General features: G+C 42.6%; 1 protein-coding gene across 1 annotated transcript; it reads left to right on the top strand.

The window, feature by feature from the left end:
- Positions 1 to 2010: 2010 nt before the first annotated feature.
- Positions 2011 to 7477, top strand: LOC119385675 (uncharacterized). Its single transcript, XM_037653073.1, has 3 exons — positions 2011 to 2062; positions 5272 to 5411; positions 7135 to 7477. Exons 1-3 carry the CDS (start codon positions 2011 to 2013, stop codon positions 7465 to 7467), a joined length of 525 nt encoding a protein of 174 aa, XP_037509001.1. The 3' UTR covers positions 7468 to 7477.
- The last annotated feature ends 12911 nt before the right edge of the window (positions 7478 to 20388 follow it).

Here is a 20388-nt window from a genome sequence, read left to right as displayed (position 1 = left end):
CCACCGCGTTCTAAATTTGGGAATCTGTGAGGATGCATATCATATATAAGCCTGTCCACGCACGAAAGATAAGAGTAATAAATTCAAACTACAAGCTTGTCAATGTTGTAAGTTAATATTCTGCGCATACTTTATTTTGCGTCTGTACACAATTATCCAAGTTATATCGCATAGCCATGAGGTATTAAGTACAATATGCATATCTAAAGTGTTAGGTAACTCCAAAAATCGCCCTAAACGGTGTTTCGTTTTAAGAATATATAGCAGTAGTAAATCAATCCTCGGATCATTGATGTGATTGCGTTGAATTTTCTTACAAGCCCAAACTAACAATATTTACTGAATAACGTCTTTTCAAATCAAATGAACTGAAATCTTTATTTTTATCATGCATACGTTCTCAGATTGAGGGCGATGGAAAAAAAAGCTGCCCATAGGCGCCTTGACATCACCCCACGTAATCTTTTGCGTGTCGGCATCAGGAGTGAAAAAACTACGAGAGATGCATAGAACATCCTGAGAATGTAAAGACGAAAGCCTAGATGAACCATAGCAATTTGGAATGAAGCTCTGAGCCCATGCGGTGACGTACGGGTGCCAAGCAATAGAGGTTTCGAAATGCGAGAGCAGCGCAAGAGCCCACAGCCTAGCGAGCGGAAGAGGCCGAATTGAGCCCGGCCCCGTTTAGAAGTGAATGCGACAGCTCACCTAGACCGTGCATATGCTTGGCAAAGCAATAACGGCGATCACGGCCAGTTGATGGCCTGAGCATGGCCGTCAACTTGCGATGAACCCCTGGACACGGAGTGTTTTTTTTCTGTGCTAATATATAAAAGCTTTTGTCGGGCTACAGAAATAACTAACTCTTAAAATGAGACTCTGCTTATGTACTTCTATGTAAAAAAAAAGCCTAGCTAAGCCAGGACCAGCTACGTGCCCACCAGCTCTCATGTGATGCACTTGCACGTCTTAGTACAAGCTGCCCTAATTTTTTTTAGATGAGATTCATGGTTAACGTGACACATTTTTTTTCGAAGCTGCAAAAATTCAAGCCAGCCAATATAGTCGCTCGAGGCGGACAAGGGATGCCATCGACACGTGGTGACCATCAAGCAGTTTCGTGACCTTGTCCTCATTGTGTAGCAGCAACAACGAACAAGTCATTGTTTGATAGAGTTAAATGTTGAGAGGTCACGGCTTCAATAAAGGGGCGCAAGAGAGATTTTACGAGATTAGACTAGCAGATTTAGGTCCATCATGCGCATCCACGTACGGTTTTGCAACGAACAATCCTGACTGCCAGTCTAAAGATAGAAGCGATATGCATGTTCGCGTGCACGCTATTCATCGATCAGTGATCTTATGGCTGGACGTTATCTGCTTATTCATGAAGAATATTGGTCACCGGATTGCATCAAGTATAAAAGATGTGCTGCTGTCATAGCTCGCATGGAATTGAGCTCTATACATTCATCGAAGGCTTTCGTCGCTCACTTCATTGGTAAGTCGAGTCGCATACAGCGTACTTGAGATTTGTGTGCTCTGTTTCTGCAATGTTTCGTCTTGAACACAAATAAATGTGAGTCATAGTAACGTAGAAAATCTCCGCGCTTACATCGACACCATTTGTGAAATATGTATCTCAGACAAAATACTTTCTGGGGCGAATCAGGCATTCTTGTATTGTAGAACTGGTCACTGAAAACTCGTACTATTTTGTGTTCTTGAATTAAGCTGAATATATCATGATGTATAGTGAGGATCACAAGTGCGAGTGCTAATTACAGAGCTGCTGTAGCTTCAAAGGAGTTTTGGTAATGAACAGTTACTCAATACAGCAGGGATATTTCTGTATTTATAGTTGTCCTCTTATGTTAAAAATGACAGGTTTGAGGGGGTTGCCTCGAAAAAGCTAAATGTAATGAAAAGCTGTCGTATTTACTCGCGCGTAAAGCTGGGTATCACTCTGTCACACAAAACTACAATATTTACTTTTGTTTCGCAGCCATCATGCGACAGATATTCACAGCCGTTTTTATTGTGGGTCTCGCTGCCTTGGCAGGTAAGAGTAACATTTGCTCCTACGAACAAATAAAGCTAAATATTCTCATGACTGAGCCGGATCACTGTCACAACAAATTGCATGCGTGTGCAACAAAATAAATATTTTCATACCTTTCAAATTTCAACTTCTTCGGTATGTACATTGTGCGTTATCATAAACTTTATTGACTCGACCTTTTTCACGTCTTCGGGATGTCCGTCATGTGCACTGTAACACAGTTTATTTGTCAGATCTTTTCTGTCGTGAACAGCATCCCCTCTGAACAAATCGTAATTGTGCTACTGCATAATTTGATAATCCTTGCTTGCCATCAATAAGTAGAGAACCCTTGCCAAGTAATTCACCTCATGTGGCTTTGAATAAATCAGTCGTTATCCTCGTGTTAATCGATTGCAGTATTGTGCATTCACCTATTGAGTAATAGTACTACCTTCTCCGGGAGCCGCAGGTAGCTGATATACTCTGCCATAATCACTACTCTTAGTGATTTCCAGTCTGAGATTTTGAAATCTGCGAGCGAAAAAATGTTAGGTCACTCCACCTTTGAGTTGAGGGTCAATACACCGGCGTAACCGTAAATTTCATTTTATTCATTCTTTTATTCAGTATATTGTTCGCCATAAGGTCGCTACACAATGGGTACGAAGGCATGACAGCTAGAAACAAGATGTTAAAATAACAAAACTTATAAGGAATACAAATAGACTCTCGCAACTGCAATTACACCTATGAAGCACGGAAAATTAAAAAAAAATACTGTTAAACTCATGATGAAACAGTACTTATCAAAACACAAAGCAAATGTTACAAAAGCAAATTAGAGCAATGAAGTGTGATTCATAGTATTAAGTGTAAGAAATGAAGATAAGCATAACAAATCTTAGCATTGAGGTCCGCAGTGACGCCATTATGCTTTTTTCAATGGCGCTCGCCGTTGAAAAAAGCCTAATAGCGTCATTGATGATGGATGGACGTTCCATTCATAAACAGTTCAAGGAAGGAATAAACTTACGCATGCATAGATACGTAGCTGCAGCACAACGATCAATAGGTCGTGTCTTATTGGTGCTCCAACATCTTCACATCATATCAACAAAATGAGGTCGGGATTTTCCTGAGAGTTCAACTGATTTCGGTAAAGTTGGATACTATACCTATGTTTAACTTCTGCATAGAAGTAGAAAATGGAAGTTTTGGTCCTGTCTCAAGGCGCTGATACGGTTTCCTGGTAGTTTAAGCAGTTTCCACACGTCTCTTATTGAGTCAATGGATGAATATTGATTACAAGGAACCGTGCAACACTTGTACCTTCCTGCGTTTGTTTGTTGCACGTATTTCAAATGGATCCCAGTTAATTCTTGCGTACTGTAACGTTGATCTTGCTTGAGAAGAAATGCGGATAGCTTGCACATTTAGGTGCGAGATTGAACTTCTCCTCCAGAAACGAAGGTTTCCTTTCGGCTGCACTCGCCATATTTGTCGTGTGCGTTTTCCTGCTTATGTTTCTGGAGATAGTTATCGCTAGGTATTTGAGTACATAGATATTGAACATTTGGTAGTTTACAAAGGGTTAGTGATCCAGTTCATTCTTTAGCTTCTTCGACAACCCGAAGAGAACTCTTAGTTTTGTCCGTTTATTTTCATTTGCCACTTTTCTTGCCACGTTTCAGTCGTAGCCGGGCCTTTGCTGAGCAAAATTTTAACATTTGCGCTATTAATCTCCGTGTAAACAAAAAAATAAATATCGTATAAACGCACAGCCATGTGTTCACCGATGTCGTAAATGATGTCATTAATATATGCAAATCATAAAACTGGACCTAGAGTAGACCCCTGTGGTGCTCCTTAACTAACTGATAATGTGCTCGATTTCATACCACTTAATTTCACATACTGCGCTCGACCGGGCACGTGTACGTGGAGCTATTCCGCTAAACTGTGATTTACTCCCATTTGTCCCAGCTGCCGGAATAACAGAGAGGGAGTGACCCTATCATAGGCTTCAGAGAACTCGAAGCAAGTGGCATCAACTTGATTATGGTTTTTCAAAACGCCAGGAATGTCGCTGATAGCTTAATTTAAAGCGTGATGATGGAAAGACGTTGCCGTCGTCATTCCTTACATCAACGGTACGGCCCATACCCTAAAAAGAATAGCCAGCAGATGCCAGCTTGGTGTGGTATTCACTGCCCCTCAGAAGTTGGCTAGCTTGTGCAGGGCTATCAACCATGATGATAGGGAAAACCGCGCTTGCAGAACCAAGCATTGGAATAAGTTTGTTCCATGGGCTGAAGGCATGGTATATTCACTACCACTATCTTGTGGCAAGCGCTACATCGGCCAAACTGGCCGGTGTTTCGATGAGCGTCTGAAGGAACACGCTTAAGCTTTTCTGCGACGGTATCGAGCCACTTTGATATTCACTGCCGCGACTGTAGCTGTGTTCATGAGTATCAGCATTGTGCAGTTGTCAAGAGACATCAGGACCAGCTGACACGCGAAATTATGGAGGCTTTGGAAATGGCTAGGCTGGGCAGCGTGTCCGTGAGCAGGCCTTCAATTGCATTGACAAGAAAGGAAAGTGATTATCTATCTGATGGTTGAACGCAAAATGTGCATGGGTTACTTTGATGGTACTGATAGTTTGTTCATACTGTCTTTTGTTAATAATTGTCCCTTCTTGCCATCGTCTTGCACTTCGCTAGCATATATTGCGCGGTGTTGATGATTAAAGCATTGTGATAAGTCAGCGCTGTTGTTTGTGGTTCCTTTTCTCGTGTGCTTCGTTTTTTGCGCTGTTTTCTTTTTGCTATGTCGTACCAACACGCCCAAGCATCCGCTTTAGCTTTGCTATAATATGCATCGTAGCTTGCAGCAATGCCTAATTTAGTGCTTGCCGCCCGTTTTATGCATTGAGATTACTCTTGGCGCGGGTCAACCGTATTTCGGGGGAGGTCCGAGCCCCATTCATGTAAGTTCACACGTGTGTTTTCCCGTATGCGTGCATGCATGTGCATAGAAAATGTAAAAATTGGGAATTCAACCACCAACCTTCTCGCTATGCTAATAGGCGCAACAAGCGACGAGCCCCTATCTCTCACGTATTCTCCTCCTTATTCCAGTCTGTGTGTAGCCTACAAAGAAGTTCCCTAGAGTGCGCTTGAGGTTTGTGTTAAACTTCACTGGGGCTTTTAATTTCATTTCAGTGAATACATATACTCTTCCCGAGGAAGACTCAAGCGTTGACAGAGTGTTCGACAGCGCTGCTCAAGAGGCCATTTATCTGGGCGAGATCCTTCGTGACGTAGCAGAGACGCTAGAAAACGACGAAGAGCTGAGCGCTGAGGTGAGTTGTAGAACTATGTGTGTGTGTGTGTGTGTGTGTGTGTGTGTGTGTGAGTGTGTGTGTGTGTTTGTGTGTGTGTGTGTTTGTGTGTGTGTGAGTTTGTGTGTGTGTGAGTTTGTGTGTGTGTGTGTGTGTGTGTGTGTGTGTGTGTGTGTGTGTGTGTGTGTGTGTGTGTGTGTGTGTGTGTGTGTGTGTGTGTGTGTGTGTGTGTGTGTGTGTGTGTGTGTGTGTGTGTGCCATTTGGCGACAAAAGGCAAGTCATATTGATAGCGAATGACTCAGTAGGTTCATTTTAGGCAATCCTTGCCTGGTTAGACTGATATGCTTGCAAATCCATTGTTAAAAACTGTTCTCGGCAATTCGGTTTTAGCTATGATTCGCACACCCCACCAGAAAGTCTCAACGCACAGGCAGACTCCTCTGAGAGAGGTGCCACAGTCACAGCTACAGTCACTGTTTAGAAGCACAACCATAGGGTGACCTCATTACCAGTGTTCAGTGTCACGTAAGCTCTCCACTCGTGCAATAGGCTGATGAGCATAACTTTTGTAATATGTTCGCCGCACGTTCAACAACAATAGATAGCAGACGTAGCTCTATATTCTTTACGAAAGAACTCAATGTAAAAAATTTTCATATGCTCGCATTTCTTCATTCATAGTAAAAGTATGGCTGCAACAGAAATCGTCTTAAAACAAGGATAGTTAGCGTGCGCTGTTATGAGATGCTCATTCACCAGCTATCAGCTGTACAGCCTGAAAGCTACATGCTGGATGTTTGTTTCCTTATTTTAAGATTCTTTCATTTAGAATCAGATGGTAGTATAGTACTCAGCCTGATATGAGCCTACAAACTGTCACATACAATGTCACCACATGGTGATTTCCACACATATATTAAAGCCACCTCATTTCCTACCCACATTGTGTTGTGATTTCTATGCCTTAGTAAGTGCTCTGGTTATGCTATGAATAACAACATAGTTAGAAATCTTGGAGATTATTCTGCTATGTTGAATCAGTGATAATTTGTCCTCCGCATCACATCACTTGCCAAGTGGCAGCTTTCTACCACAAGCGACGAGCCCCTATCTCTCACGTATTCTCCTCCTTATTCCAGTCTGTGTGTAGCCTACAAAGAAGTTCCCTAGAGTGTGCTTGAGGTTTGTGTTAAACTTCACTGGGGCTTTTAATTTCATTTCAGTGAATGCATATACTCTTCTCGAGGAAGACTCAAGCGTTGACAGAGTGTTCGACAGCGCTGCTCAAGAAAGACAGCCGTTATTCAACGGCTGTCTTTCTTTGCTGCGTAGGCCACAGCGCTCTTTGCCACAGCGCTCTTTGCCGCTAGCTTAAAGTTGCGCCTACAATTGTAGTTTGTTTTCACTTAAGTATGAAAAAGACTACAGTGAATAGCATTAGGGCGTTTCGGTGTTCTCTGGTTGTTGTGCTGTTCTCTCTTCGTATTTGTGGCGCAGAGGAAACTTAGCTACACAGTCACATACATGCGCTATGACATCCGTATGTTCTTCCCTTGCTCATGGACAACGCAATTATAGATGACAAACGTTATTTGCGTGCTGACTTTAGGAGGAGTGGCATTCATGGCGCATTGTGTACGTCCTCTTTCACATTCACGTAGATGTATTCAAATAAATATAGCCAAAAAAATTAATCTCACGGATTGTGTCGAGCTTATAAACCTACATGTTTTCCTTTTTCAGGGTGACGAGTACTTTTTCCGTGACCTGTGGAACAAAACAAAAGAAGCTGTGAAAAATGCTGCTAAGAAGATGAAGCTATCCGTAAAGGGCGCATACAATGAGGCCAAGGACAACATCAAGAAAGCCACCAAGGAGGCCAAGGATAAGCTCAAGGAAAAAACAGTTGTGATCGTATCTGAATTGCTAAAAAAAGTGACGAGTGGCTATGCCGTGGATGAAACCGAGGGTTACGGTTACGGAAACTTTCTGAAGGTGCTGCTCGATCTCATCCGTCATACGGCAGGACGAATGGTCAGGGGTGGAATGGCTGTGGGACAGCTGCAGCTCTCGTGAAAATAAAGGAGCAAGAAAAACGATCCTACCGAAAAACATATTTTTGAAACCTTGTGCTTTGAAATCTCAGCAAGTCAGACGCTCACGAAATACGTTACAACAATATATTCCGGAGCCGGTACAGTGAAATGAAAGCACTGGGCATCACGACATGCGTATTCGTAATGTTGTTACGTGATAAATCAGTGTCTTTCATATATTCACCCTGTTGTTTGCCTCATTACACAGCGCGGAGCTGCATTGCGTGCAACAAAAGAAGGGGAATTTTAAGGGCTCGTTTTTCATTGAGTGACACAACCTTAATGAAAACCAACAGACAATAAAAACAACGAAAATAGAGGGGACGTTATCTTGTAGCGAGTACAATATAAATGTCGAGAAAGTTAAAATAGAAGAACAGACAACTTGCCGCAGTCCGGGACCGAACCTGGACCCTTTGTACAGTGAACTCTCACATGAGTGAACTTCGAGGGACCCAAGGAAATAGTTCCTTTAACTGAAAGTTCACTGAACAGAATATTCACTAGAATACGGAACAGCACTGCGCACAGCAGATATCGAGTCAACGGTGTGAAATGCAAGTTATTTTGAAAGGAATTCTGTAATTTTCATTTGTATTGGCGCGCTTAAAGCCCACGAGACAAAGCTGTCCAGGGAGTCTACGTTTCTCATTGCCTCTGGCACAGCTTGTTGCTGTTACGCGAAGTCTCGCAACTTTCTGAAATACCCTACAGCCTCGGCTAGAGATACAGGATTTGAACCTGCCTCAGCCGTTACAACTTCATCGTGGCATTCTTCTTCTTCAGGTTCTGAACGAACACTGGAAACAATATCCTAATCCGATAGTTCTGCACAGGTAACAAGGTCACTTTCACACTGCACATATTCACTATTCAGAAATTTGTTTAACTGAAAAGTGTTTGCGTAGAATGCATGTTGAAACAGCCGGGCACTTTCTAAAAGTTCGTTATTCTGAACAATTCGTTCAACCGACGTTCGTACAAGTGAGGGTTCACTTATAACGCGCCTGATGGTCTACCAATTGAGCTATGGCGGCGGTCGTCCTCCCGTGCACTTGATCGACTATATCTGCGCATTTAAACCTCGGAGTACTAGTCAGCGCCACTCTCAGCTGTGACGGCGAGTGTGGAACGCTCTTTTTTTTTGCCAGCTCGCGTCACGTAGCCCGTAATCATTTTACGAGCTGGAAGCTGAAAAATAATCCCTCGCATACTACCTGAAGGCATCACCTCTGCCCGGGTGAGACCATCCCAAGAATGAGCGAATGAAGGGGAATTTGAAGGGCTCGATTTTTCTTTCTTAGACACAACTTTATTGACAGCCTGGAACAGACTGTGTCAATAATAATTAGAGGCACTGCGTACATGAAGATAGTCAGGAAAAACGAATATTTTGCTTCAATTTCTGTGAAACTAATTTGTTCAATTAGCGTAGTTGCACCAGTTCAATAAATCAATCAAATCATCTGCAAATACACCGCGAGGGTCGCTACTCAGAACATAGCAATAAAACGTAATATAAGAAGTGTACACATATTTCTGCACGCAAACACGCACACACAGACACACACACAGATATATTGTATATATATATATATATATATATATATATATAATATATATTATGACCTCTCAGTCGTAACGAGGTTTATTTGGTCGCGACGTCGAGAGTGAACAAGCGCCACGGCCACGATGATGATGAAAGGCAAACGCGTGATGATGATTACAATAATACAGAGATGAGGAAGAAGTGCACAATAGATGCCTACAATATATGTATATATATATATAAACAAACTATGTGGCGGATTTTTCATGCCCTGCCACTAAGACGAGACAAACTGCTCACAAGTTAAATTCACGTTACATGAGAAATTTATTATAGACATTACTTAAACTGCTTGAAGAATGACAGAATGTGTGTCAATGTGGGAGTATGTCGTGAGTATTTTGTACTGCACCATTGTACATGGCTGTAAGACAAAATTTCAGTCGCAGCGAAGTAGACAACGATAGATGACCAACGAGATATATTCTGTCAAGAAGTCTTCGAGGCAAACATGAAAAATGGTACGCTAGAGTCAGAATAACGGTAGGCGGTCGAGAACTGCATTTGGTGCATAATTAGGGATGATATTTGTGAGTACGCTGCTGAGGCGCTCAGTAAATGCGATGATGGTAAGTATGCTGAATATGTGAAAACAAAGAATGAAGAGAGATGACCGTAAATAACATCAAAACAACAGGCATGCTGGAATTGTGAGCAACTTCACCAGATGCCGCCTGCATAGGAAATAAATGAGAATTATAGCATAATATAGTCCTACAAAGCGGCCACCTTCTCACTCTTATCGCATGGACAAAACTCTGGAATAGGAAGGAAAACGTACACGTTAACAAGAAAAAGTAGTTATGTTTATTCAGTCTAGTTGAGAGAACAGTTGCAGGGGCAAGCATCACATTACAACATAACATTGCCTGTGGCTTTTCGCTCCAAAACCACGATATGATTAGGAGGAACGCCGTAGTGGAGGGCTCCGTAAACTTCTGTTATCTGGTATATAACGTGCACTGGCATTACACGATTAACGGGCATCTAGCATTTCGCCTCCATAGAAATGCGAGCGCCGCGGCCGGGACCGTACCCGCGATCCTCGGTTTAGCAGCCAAGCACCGTAAACACTGTACCACGAAGGCGTGCCAAGCAAAGCATGATCGGTTTTTTCTGGCATCAGGAGAGCCACTAGGTGGAAAAGAGAGATTATTGTCACGGCAGAAGCCAAGCGTCTGCGCTTCAAATAAGGAGGTGATCGCGCATCATTTTCAAGCTTCCAAAGTGGTACCAATATATTTTTGAGTTCAGAGTTCAAAACATAGAAAACAGCATATAAACAGCTGTAGCGTACCATTCTCGCAGGCTATTTCCAGACGCCTGAGTAAGTAGGTGGAATTGTGCCATAGTGTATAACATGACAACAAACATTGTCAATCGTCTTATCCTCACTGCGTTGTGAAAGGGAATGCTGGTGCTGGAGGAACAGTGGCGACCGCACAGGCAAAAATCCCTGTAAGGGGCTTACTTTAAGCCAATTTGTACAATACAATATCTGCCAACTCTCACGAAATGGGTTCGACAGCTACTATAATAAGGCTGCTAAATTGCAAACATAATTTTTTAACTAATATGCGCAAAAATGCTTTGATCAACATCTTTCCTTTCCATATTCTTGAGTACATTTCTATTAGTGCAAAAATGTTCCAAAAGCCGGGAGAGTTCATGATTAAAACAGATACTCCGACTTAACACTACAAAATATAACAAAAAACTACACAGACGTTTCGCCACCTATGCGGGTGGCATCTTCAGTACGAACTGGCACCGAATGAGCGAAGGTGGGGCAAGAGAAAGCTTCGCGAGTCGTGGTTCATCCGCCGTGACAGGTCGGCGTGCAACAGCAACCGTGGCCCCCTACCGGATGTGTACAGAGACATACGAGACTAGAAATAGACTGGGTTACCTTCGCTCATTCGGTGCCAGTTCATACTGAAGATGCCACCCGCATAGGTGGCGAAACGTCTGTATAGTTTTTTGTTATATTTTGTTGTGTTAAGTCGGAGTATCTGTTTTAATCATTTCTAATAGTACTCGCAAGGCTAAAATGAGTACTGTCACGAGTTTTAGAAATTTTCGTATTGTTGTTCCAAATAAAAGCACTGTTGTCGACAACCGTAAAAAGAATATCGCGGTGCCTTTGAACGCGCTGTATGTATTCTCAATGCCGCTACCTTAAGGAACCACTTTCGGTCTCGATATCGAAGGGGATCCTCGATAAGGATGTGTCAACACAGTATAACGTAGGTCAGTCACGTGGGCACAGCAGCAGCTTAAGCGTGTGCTGTCAGTTGCACGTGGCACACGTATACCTACGACGAGTGAATACTCGTGCAGCCACTCAGACAGCGATTTAGGCTACATGCAGGACGCACAATTCACAAACCGAGAAAATTTTCTCCCCTCGTCATGATAGTGACGATTGCGGTGGGGCTGGCTTGCAGATGCTGGGCGAAGAACACTTTAAAATCAAACTAAAATGTTTTATGCGTGTTTGCTGGCTTCGGTGGGGGGAGATCTTTAACACTGCATGTCAAGTGAAACGAAAGATGTCCTTTTTTTTGATGGCTCACAATCGTGCCAGTTCTCCTTTCAGTGCACTATGCCCTTGGTAAGCCCTGCATAAACGCTACGAATAACGACACATAGGCAGATACAAGACAGGTGCGGACATTACTTCGCCTGTCCCGTGCATAATGAGGATACAAACTGGGGATTTTCAATAGCTTGAGATCACAGGCCTTTTACATTCTTGAATCAAAATGAGCAAAAAGGAAACAAAAACGCAATATTAATGCAAGACATGACTATTTTTGATGAAGGAATGCATGGGCATGCCATGGCTTGTCCTTGTACGCATAGTAAACACATACACTGTGTTTACGGAGCAGCGTGATATTACAGTCACTTTACTATTTTATATCAAAGTGATCAAAAACTAATTATGAAGCACGACTTATGCAATTTCAACGTATTTATATTCAACCGAAATTTAATTGTTCGTGTTACAGGAGAGTGCGGCAAGATGAGCCTCCGAGTTAAACAAAATACGTTAACGCAAGTATATTAGATATAATCCTTTGCAATAGTAATTTGTTATGCTTACGTATTTTTGTTGTAGTAGAGATAGATGGAGCTACCGCACAATTTTTCCTGTCATTATTGTTCGTCAGGCCACCGACACCTTACTACTGAACATTTGATTAGGTTATCGAGGGACACGCATTCAACCGAAGGTTGCTTGCATATCCAACTTCAAGAGCAATAGAATAGACACCGAGAGTTTCCTACTTTGCATCATTTATGACATCAATGCTCTCGTAAAGAAAAAAATGTACGTGGTAGCAGGCCGAAAGTGAAACACGGTGTCCTTGGTCTGCCTGTAGCAATTCCAACCTAGCAATGCTAGAGATCCAACATTTTAATTAAATCGAACTCGCTTATTACTGTCAGAACCAATCAAGCTGAAAACAGGAGCTGGAAAATGGTTTATAACAAGTCACATCACGAAGCACTGGCATTTCTCATTGTGCCTTGCGACGCTCTGGTATTACAATTTGTTCAGCGAATACCTTTAGTTCTGAACCTGAAGATTATACTGCAAGTGGCTCAAACTCATTTGGCATATTGAAAGGTACAGTTCGTGTGTCTTATTTTGTAAATTTTGTTGCCAGTGTAAACTGTTCGTACATTTCCATGTTATTGGTCATATTTAAGCTCACGATTCTAAATGATCCCTTTTATAGCCACAGTGTCTTAGCTTATGCCGATAGCATCGAAGACCCGAGCGTGAATTCCAGCAGGAGCGGCCACATAAAAATGTGAATGGAAACCAAAGACGTTTGTTTCTACAGATATAACTGAACACTAAATATAAATGGGTTAAAACTCAGAATCCTCAGCTACGATGTAGGTAAGAATATTGGCATGATTAGTTTCAGTTGTATGTGGTTAGTGAAAAAAAGCGACGACTGATCCACACTTCTTTCATTCTTGTCATATATTTTTACATGTAAACATACATGCTCAACTATTACATTCTCTAGATATCTGAAAATCCAGGGCGTCAAGCAGCATCATATACAGAGAAGCAATAACGTTTAGAAATCGTTGGCAGTTTCAACCATTTGCATATACTGGCTGAGTTTACCGGAAAACACAGCAAACTATCGTGCGAACCAGGTTAACTTTAACGGTTCATTGCTTTAATAAGTGGGTGTGTATGAGTTTGATTGTAGGCATTAGTAGAATGAAGTCTACCATGCCATGCTGTGCAACGAGCGATAACTCTCGCAACACCACTTGAGGTAATTTCGGTGGGTGGGTTCATACGCTTGTTTCTCAACAATATTATTCCTGCGAAAAGTACACATACCTTATTGAGGTAAAAGCTGCCTATGATGAGCTACCTATGAATGCAATTAGGGCTAGGTGGTTACCGGAGGTTCTTCCTTATGCACTCTTGTAACCATCCTGTGGGCTTGTTCAGTTGGTAAGCTAGCTTTCACAGACCACGCATCTGATACATATGGTAGTATTTCAATTATGCTGCTTGGCAAATGCAAAAAGCTATAAGGTGTGTTGTTTAGAAAAGCAGATGCTCTCTGCTAATTATTCGTTAACGAAAATCCACAAGAAGCTTATTTTTCAAAGCGCATTGCTAAATTATGTGCAAATATTCTCGTTTGATGCCTGGTAAGCCATATCCTTGTCAAAGTTATCTCAAGTAATATGAACTTCTAACGCAGATAACTTTTGAGACACACACAACCAAGTGGCTCTAAAGTAAAAGTACAATAAATACGTCGGTAATTTCCTTAATAAGGTAGCGAAGGAAATACCTACGGGTGTGTTATTGATGTCTAAAAAATTTCGGCATTTAATACAAATATGCTTTAATTAGACTAAAAAACACATCTTAACCATGAACTTTATCATTTTGAGAATATGTCATCCTTACCGAAAGTTTGTCCATCCTCCATCACAATAATCTACATTATTAATGAAATATCTTATCTCGTAATGGTAGATAATGTTGTGGTCATTGCGGAGGCGTGGTGCGTGGTGTTGTGTCTCCCTCCGAGCAAGTGAGATAAATTTGTCCCTGCGTCCATGAGACTATACCCTGAGAAAAGAGAACGTTTGGACGTGTTGGTTGTTCATCGTTCATCAGCAACCATAGCGCAGTAAAGAACACGGGGCAAGGAAGTGACCAGGAGAAGAGCTTGTCTTGGTCACTTCCTTGTCCCGTGTTCTTTATTGCGCTATGGTTGCTGGTGAACGACTATACCCTGAACCGGGACTGAAATAGTTAATCATATCAACAGATGCACCCGGCACGCGTCTCCTACGATCTAGACAAGACGTTTGTGCCTGCGAACTGCTGCTGTCATTCGATCTCGGTTGATCGTAGTCACCTTCACGTCTACACATAGGTTTGTCGTAGTCTCATGAGAGTGGGGGGCGGCTTAAGGCGGATTAGCTGTGCATTGAGTGAGGCGCACAACATCATCCACCTTGTATCCGCCATGTCATCTACAATATCCAAAATTACGTTAGAAAGCAGCCCTTCAAAGGGTAGATTATGACAATAAATGATGGACCAATTTGCAATGTGCACGTTCAACATTTGTTGTACAGTAGGCGCGTATTTCTAAAAGAAGACAGTAACGCCTAGGTCATTACCACAAAAGTAAAGATCTGTACATTCCCCGCTGACAGAATGAAGCACGTACTTGCCACCATCTGTCTCGTGGGCCTCGTCGCCTTTGCTGGTATGTAAGAAATCACTACTGATCAACAACGAGACAATTTAACTATCTAAAATTCAATCCAAACAAACGGAAGTACGTGGTAACTCATTTCTAATAAATATAGTGCAGTCAATCGCGCATTACAGGAGACCTCTAAGAATAGATTCCGGATATTTCATCTAGATGTTAGCTCTTAAGGATTAACTCTACAAAAATAATCAACAAAAAAGTGATCGCACAGTTCATTTTTGTGTGGCATTTGCAAGTTGTTGGCAATATAAAAATGCATTTTTGTTGCGTTCTCTTGTATATTTAACTATGGAAACGTCTGATTTGCGAGCGGAAAATTGAGAACTGCGTGATGTAGATTAACATTTTTGAGGAGAGCTTCAAGACGCTTACAATAAATTGTCAACGCCCGCGCCCATTTGTTTGTACCGAAGATTAATCAACTGTGTTAAGCGTTAATTAAATGTTCCACTTTTGCGCATGGTGTCTTTGCTAATTCGTTATAGATCACTAATACTAATAGCGCTTGTTAACACAATAATTATAATAACAAATCACAAGTTCATCAGACAATCTGTGCCTTTTAGACTACATCTTTCTTAATCTTGGAATTCAGATATTACGCGCAATATAATCCTTCATGAGTCTTAAACGTTTAGCCGAATGTGCTACCCATGCCATTACAGCGAATGCACAAAAACTGCGAGTAGATGAATCCAGCCTTGACGCAACATTCGACGAAGCGAACCAAGGTGCTGCTCGTGTCGCTGAAATTCTCCGAGAAGAGGCACGGAGCCTGACAAAGGACGAGGAGCTTGACGCTCGGGTGAGCTGAAATACCAGGGTAAAATACAAAGCGGAACACCACACCGTAAACCTTTAACGGGAGAACTGTTATCGTCTAAGACTTAAAGTTGTAATAAACAGGCTAAAGTACGTCTATGATTTCGTTTGCTACAAGTATTGTACAAATGTCACCCCGAGTAAACCTTCTCCGCGAATAACGGAAAGATGTTACGGTTTTTTCTTCCAAAGAGCTAAGTCCACTTTAAATGTTCACATTCAGGAAAAAAAACGTCCACCTTCCAATGACTGGCGAACGTACGAGAATGTTCATTTCTTCCAACGCTCCGGCCCCTGCCGGGGTTCAGCCTTCGTGAGATAATACCCTGACGAAAGCCGGACCACGGCCTAAACGTTTGAACAGATAAACGTTGTGGCAAGCTCATACGCGATTTTGAACATCGCGTCGTTTATTTAGTCAACGTTTCGGTCAGAGACGGACCCTTAGCGAGAGAAAATTTCATTTTTATTGCCGGGAACATCAAGGGAGAGGGGAAAAAAGGAGGGAGATAGAGGGAGCGAAAGGGGGGAAAACAGCCGGTCTCTCTCTCTCTCTCTCTCTCTCTATATATATATATATATATATATATATATATATATATATATATATATGTAGATTGTAAAGGCGTTTACTGACGGCGGGATCGACGGCGACGATGCGCAGCGACGACAGTAAGGACAGAGCGCAGACTCGCAGACTCTCACGAACAAGAGCACGAGGGGCGTGCTCTCCGAGAAGAGGCGAAGAGGGCGACCCGCTAGAAGGCGCTCAAGCGGACGGCCCATTACAGCGTTCTAATGCTTCTGTACAATTACCCCGGGTACGCAAAGGGAGCCGCCCGGCGGCCTAACAGCTGGTCACTATGAGCGGGTCATGGTAGGGCTTGAGGCGCTCCACGTTCACAATGTCGCGCCCTCGACGGCGCATGTCCGAAGATGGCTCAATGGGTTCAATGAGGTAGTTGACCGGGGACGTGCGTTCGACGACACGGTAGGGGCCTTCGTATTTGGGCAGTAGTTTGGAAGAGAGGCCAGTTGCAGCGGTCGGGACCGAGAGCCACACGAGCGCTCCAGGGAGGAACGTGGACTCAGAACTGGTGGTGCCACCGCGAATGCTCTTCTGCCGCTCTTGTTCGTGCGTTGTAAAGGTCTTCGCAAGCTCGCAACATTCTTCAGCAAGCCTGGCTGTGTCCGAAATAGGCGCACATTCAGATCGACCCGGCCTGTAGGGAAGGATGGTGTCGATTGTGTGGGACGGGTGCCTGCCGTACAATAAGAAAAATGGCGAGAAACCAGTAGTGCTCTGAGAGGCGGTATTGTAGGCGTACGTGACGAAGTGCAGAATGGCATCCCAATTTGTGTGGTCGGCTGCGACGTATATTGAGAGCATGTCGCCGAGCGTGCGGTTAAAGCGTTCGGTGAGGCCATTAGACTGCGGGTGGTAAGCAGCAGTTCTGTGGTGAACGACGCTGCACTCTTTGAGAATGGCTTCGACGACTTCCGACAAGAAGACACAGCCTCGATCACTGAGCAGCTCCTGGGGCGGACCGTGACGCAGCATGAATCGGTGGAATCGGTGGAGCAATATATATATATATATATATATATATATATATATATATATATATATATATATATTGAGATCTGGCTATGCATAGCTCATATTGTTGGTGTGTTCCGTACTGGTTGTTGCGCCAGTGTTGAAAGTACATAAAATACAAGCATTGTACCGTGATACCGGAATCTCTTACGATAATGTCCGTCATTTTATATTTTCTTCGTTTTTCAGAGCGACGAGCACATTTTTCGTGATCTGTGGGACACAACAAAGGAAGCAGTGAAGAACGGCGCGAAGAGGATAAAAGATTCGATTGTAGGTGCCTTCAACAACGCCAAAGACAGCATCGTGAATGCCGCAATGACCGCCTACCAGCAGATAAAGGACAAGGCAGTCGAAACCGTGTCCAAGTTATTGGACGCAATTAAGAACATCTTTCCTGTCGAAGATTCTGAGACACCCGCCAGCATCATGGAGCCCCCGAGTGAGGCCAACCAACAAGGAGCACAGCAACCTATGAACGTGGGCCAGCAGCCTGATCAAAAACTTCAGAGCTAATGGAAATAAAACAACGCGTGCCACCTGCCCCATTTAAAAGCGGAGAGAATTTGAAAATTGAGCTTGTTTTTATATTAGAAACCATTCAGAAGGAGTGCTAAATGTAGAGGGCGGAGAGCATGATGTACCTTCGCAGAAATACAATGAGATTGTACCGTATTTACTCGAGTCTAGGCCGGCCCCGATTCTAAGCCAACCCCCGAAATTCGCAAGACCAGAAAACAAAAAAAAAACTTAATCATTGTACTCGAATCTAAGCCGAACGCCCCACTTTCGCGCATCGTTTTTTCGATAAAAAAACATCGGCTTAGATTCAAATAAATACGGTATTTTGAAAGAATGTGCATAAAAAAGGCGACGCGCACATGCATAGTGCAAATACGTTCACCAAGAGCCAAACTGCGGCACACATTGAGGAACCCCTGCGTGCTCAGATAAAGGGTAACTGCTTTTCTGAAGACAATAAATGGAAAAGTAAACACAGCAAATAGGTTCCGCACACGGAAATAATGACATGAAAAATACGAATTTACTGCACTAGTCTTACCTCTTAATGCATAAATCGGTTAATTGACACGTCTGAGCTCATCGCGATAGCTATCCCATAGTTAGAACGCCCTCCTATAGTGCGTGTGCCTTCGGTAACAGATTTACATACTGCCATCGAAATCTTTAACAAGCGTACGTGTGCGTCGACGTTTTTCTGCGTCAGTGCTATATAACGGAGCCAGGTCACAAATAGGGTGAGGGTAAGCGCATGAATGCCCACGAAGCGTGCTCAGCTGGGCCAGCAAGATAGAGGAGGCGCTGGCAAGACCTATAGATCATCTGCTAGGCAGTTTCTTCTTAAGGATGTATCCCCGTACCAGCACACGTTAGACGAACAGGCAGCGTGCGTAGGCGAATAGTGCTGCTCGTATCTTATGTTCCGAAGCGGAACGTTTGAGCAAGCAATCGAGGAAGTGAAAGTAAAATAAACGCCACACCCACACTCATGAGATAAGCCGAAAAACGTGATTCATCTGAAGTGTGCTACACTGGACTGATGTCCTCAAGAAGGAACGGCGTAGCACACGATGGGTCCAGCTGAGCGCGCTTCGTGGGCATGCGTTTACCCTTGCGTTGTTTCCAATTTGGTACCGTCATATGACGGTGACACACGGAAAGTCGCCGCTGGCGCAGGCTAGATAAATATTTCGGCAGCTGTACTATCGCCCTAGTAGTCGCAACATTTTGCGACTGATTATGTGGAATGATACACGCTCTTTCCACAGTCCTATATATTAACTGAGATTCTCAAATATTCCCTTAGTGAAATCATTCTTCTGTTTGAAACTTGCGCAGTGACACAGAGACCAAGAACACCCCCCCCCCATAATATAACAGCTTTAATAATTAGGAATTGCTTTAACAGGAAATAATTACCGTCTGTTAGTCGTCCTATTCTTCATTTCCTTCTGTAGTTTTAATATTGCTTTGTTGCAGATGGTATAGGCCAGAAGTTACCAATGTGCTCACCGTATCAAAGTCAGACACTAGAAGCATTTTGGATAAAACGAAATAGTCGCGCCGTGTTGGCCTGATCTTAAAGGCTACTTCATCTGTTATATAAAACTTGGGTTTCGTAAAGAGTAGCCTTGTGCAATGACTCTGCAAAACGCAGTACCAAATCGTCTGTGTAAACAGTGTCTTGCACTGTGGGAGGTAATGCCGCTTTAGTGGCAATTTTCTCTATAAAACTGGTGGTGTAGTCATTCTATACTGCCTATATTTTTCTCCCATGAGACTCATATGTAGTCCGTTTTTCATTAGCCATTATAAGTAAAAACATAACTTACAAGTAAAATTGTTGTTTCTATTATTGCTTCTAAATTTGTATTGCATCCAGTAACTGCAAGACGATGCAGATAAGTAATAAAATTATCCCCAGCGTAAATAACGTCATTGAACGTTAGGTAAATGAGTATAACATTTGCCGATTGATGAGAAACAGTCATACTACGATGTAATTAAATTTCTGACCTTCTAAGTCTTTCTATTTGTTCTGCACCCCATTTATGTCCGTAATTAAATTCGTTTTCTAGATCTTTTACCTAAAATTCTGTACCACCATTGCTTAAGGTATTCTGTATTTTTCTGTTCTTCTTTGTAGCTTAAGTTGACCATTATTAAGGCCCAGTTCATGGCAGTTTCAGGAGCAAAATAATGAGAGAATGCATTGTTACAAAATAATAAAAAAGAAAACCTAATAAAAGCTGGCCTTGCACTATTCTGACGTCAAAACACCTGCGATATATTCTGCAAAACACCTGCTTTTCTGGGTAATATTGCAGCAAAAATTTTGCTTTTAAACTAAATTTTGTTTTTATAGTGGCTACTATTATTTTTTATTATCCGATATATTAATTGCATTTCAAGCTCGAAGGGCAGTAAGTAGTTAAAATATAAATTTTCTTTTTGAGTATTTTCTCTGACAAACTTCATTTATTTGGCGATAGTCAACGTAGGTAGTTAGAAATGGAAGTGACATGAAGGAAGGGGCGCATTGCGGGGACGAAATCTCATCGC

This window comes from Rhipicephalus sanguineus, chromosome 3, assembly GCF_013339695.2.
Source record: "Rhipicephalus sanguineus isolate Rsan-2018 chromosome 3, BIME_Rsan_1.4, whole genome shotgun sequence".
In the NCBI taxonomy this organism is placed as follows: Eukaryota; Metazoa; Arthropoda; class Arachnida; order Ixodida; family Ixodidae; genus Rhipicephalus; species Rhipicephalus sanguineus.
The sequence above is the reverse complement of the archived record's forward strand: the minus strand, read 5'-3'. Positions and strand labels throughout refer to the sequence as shown.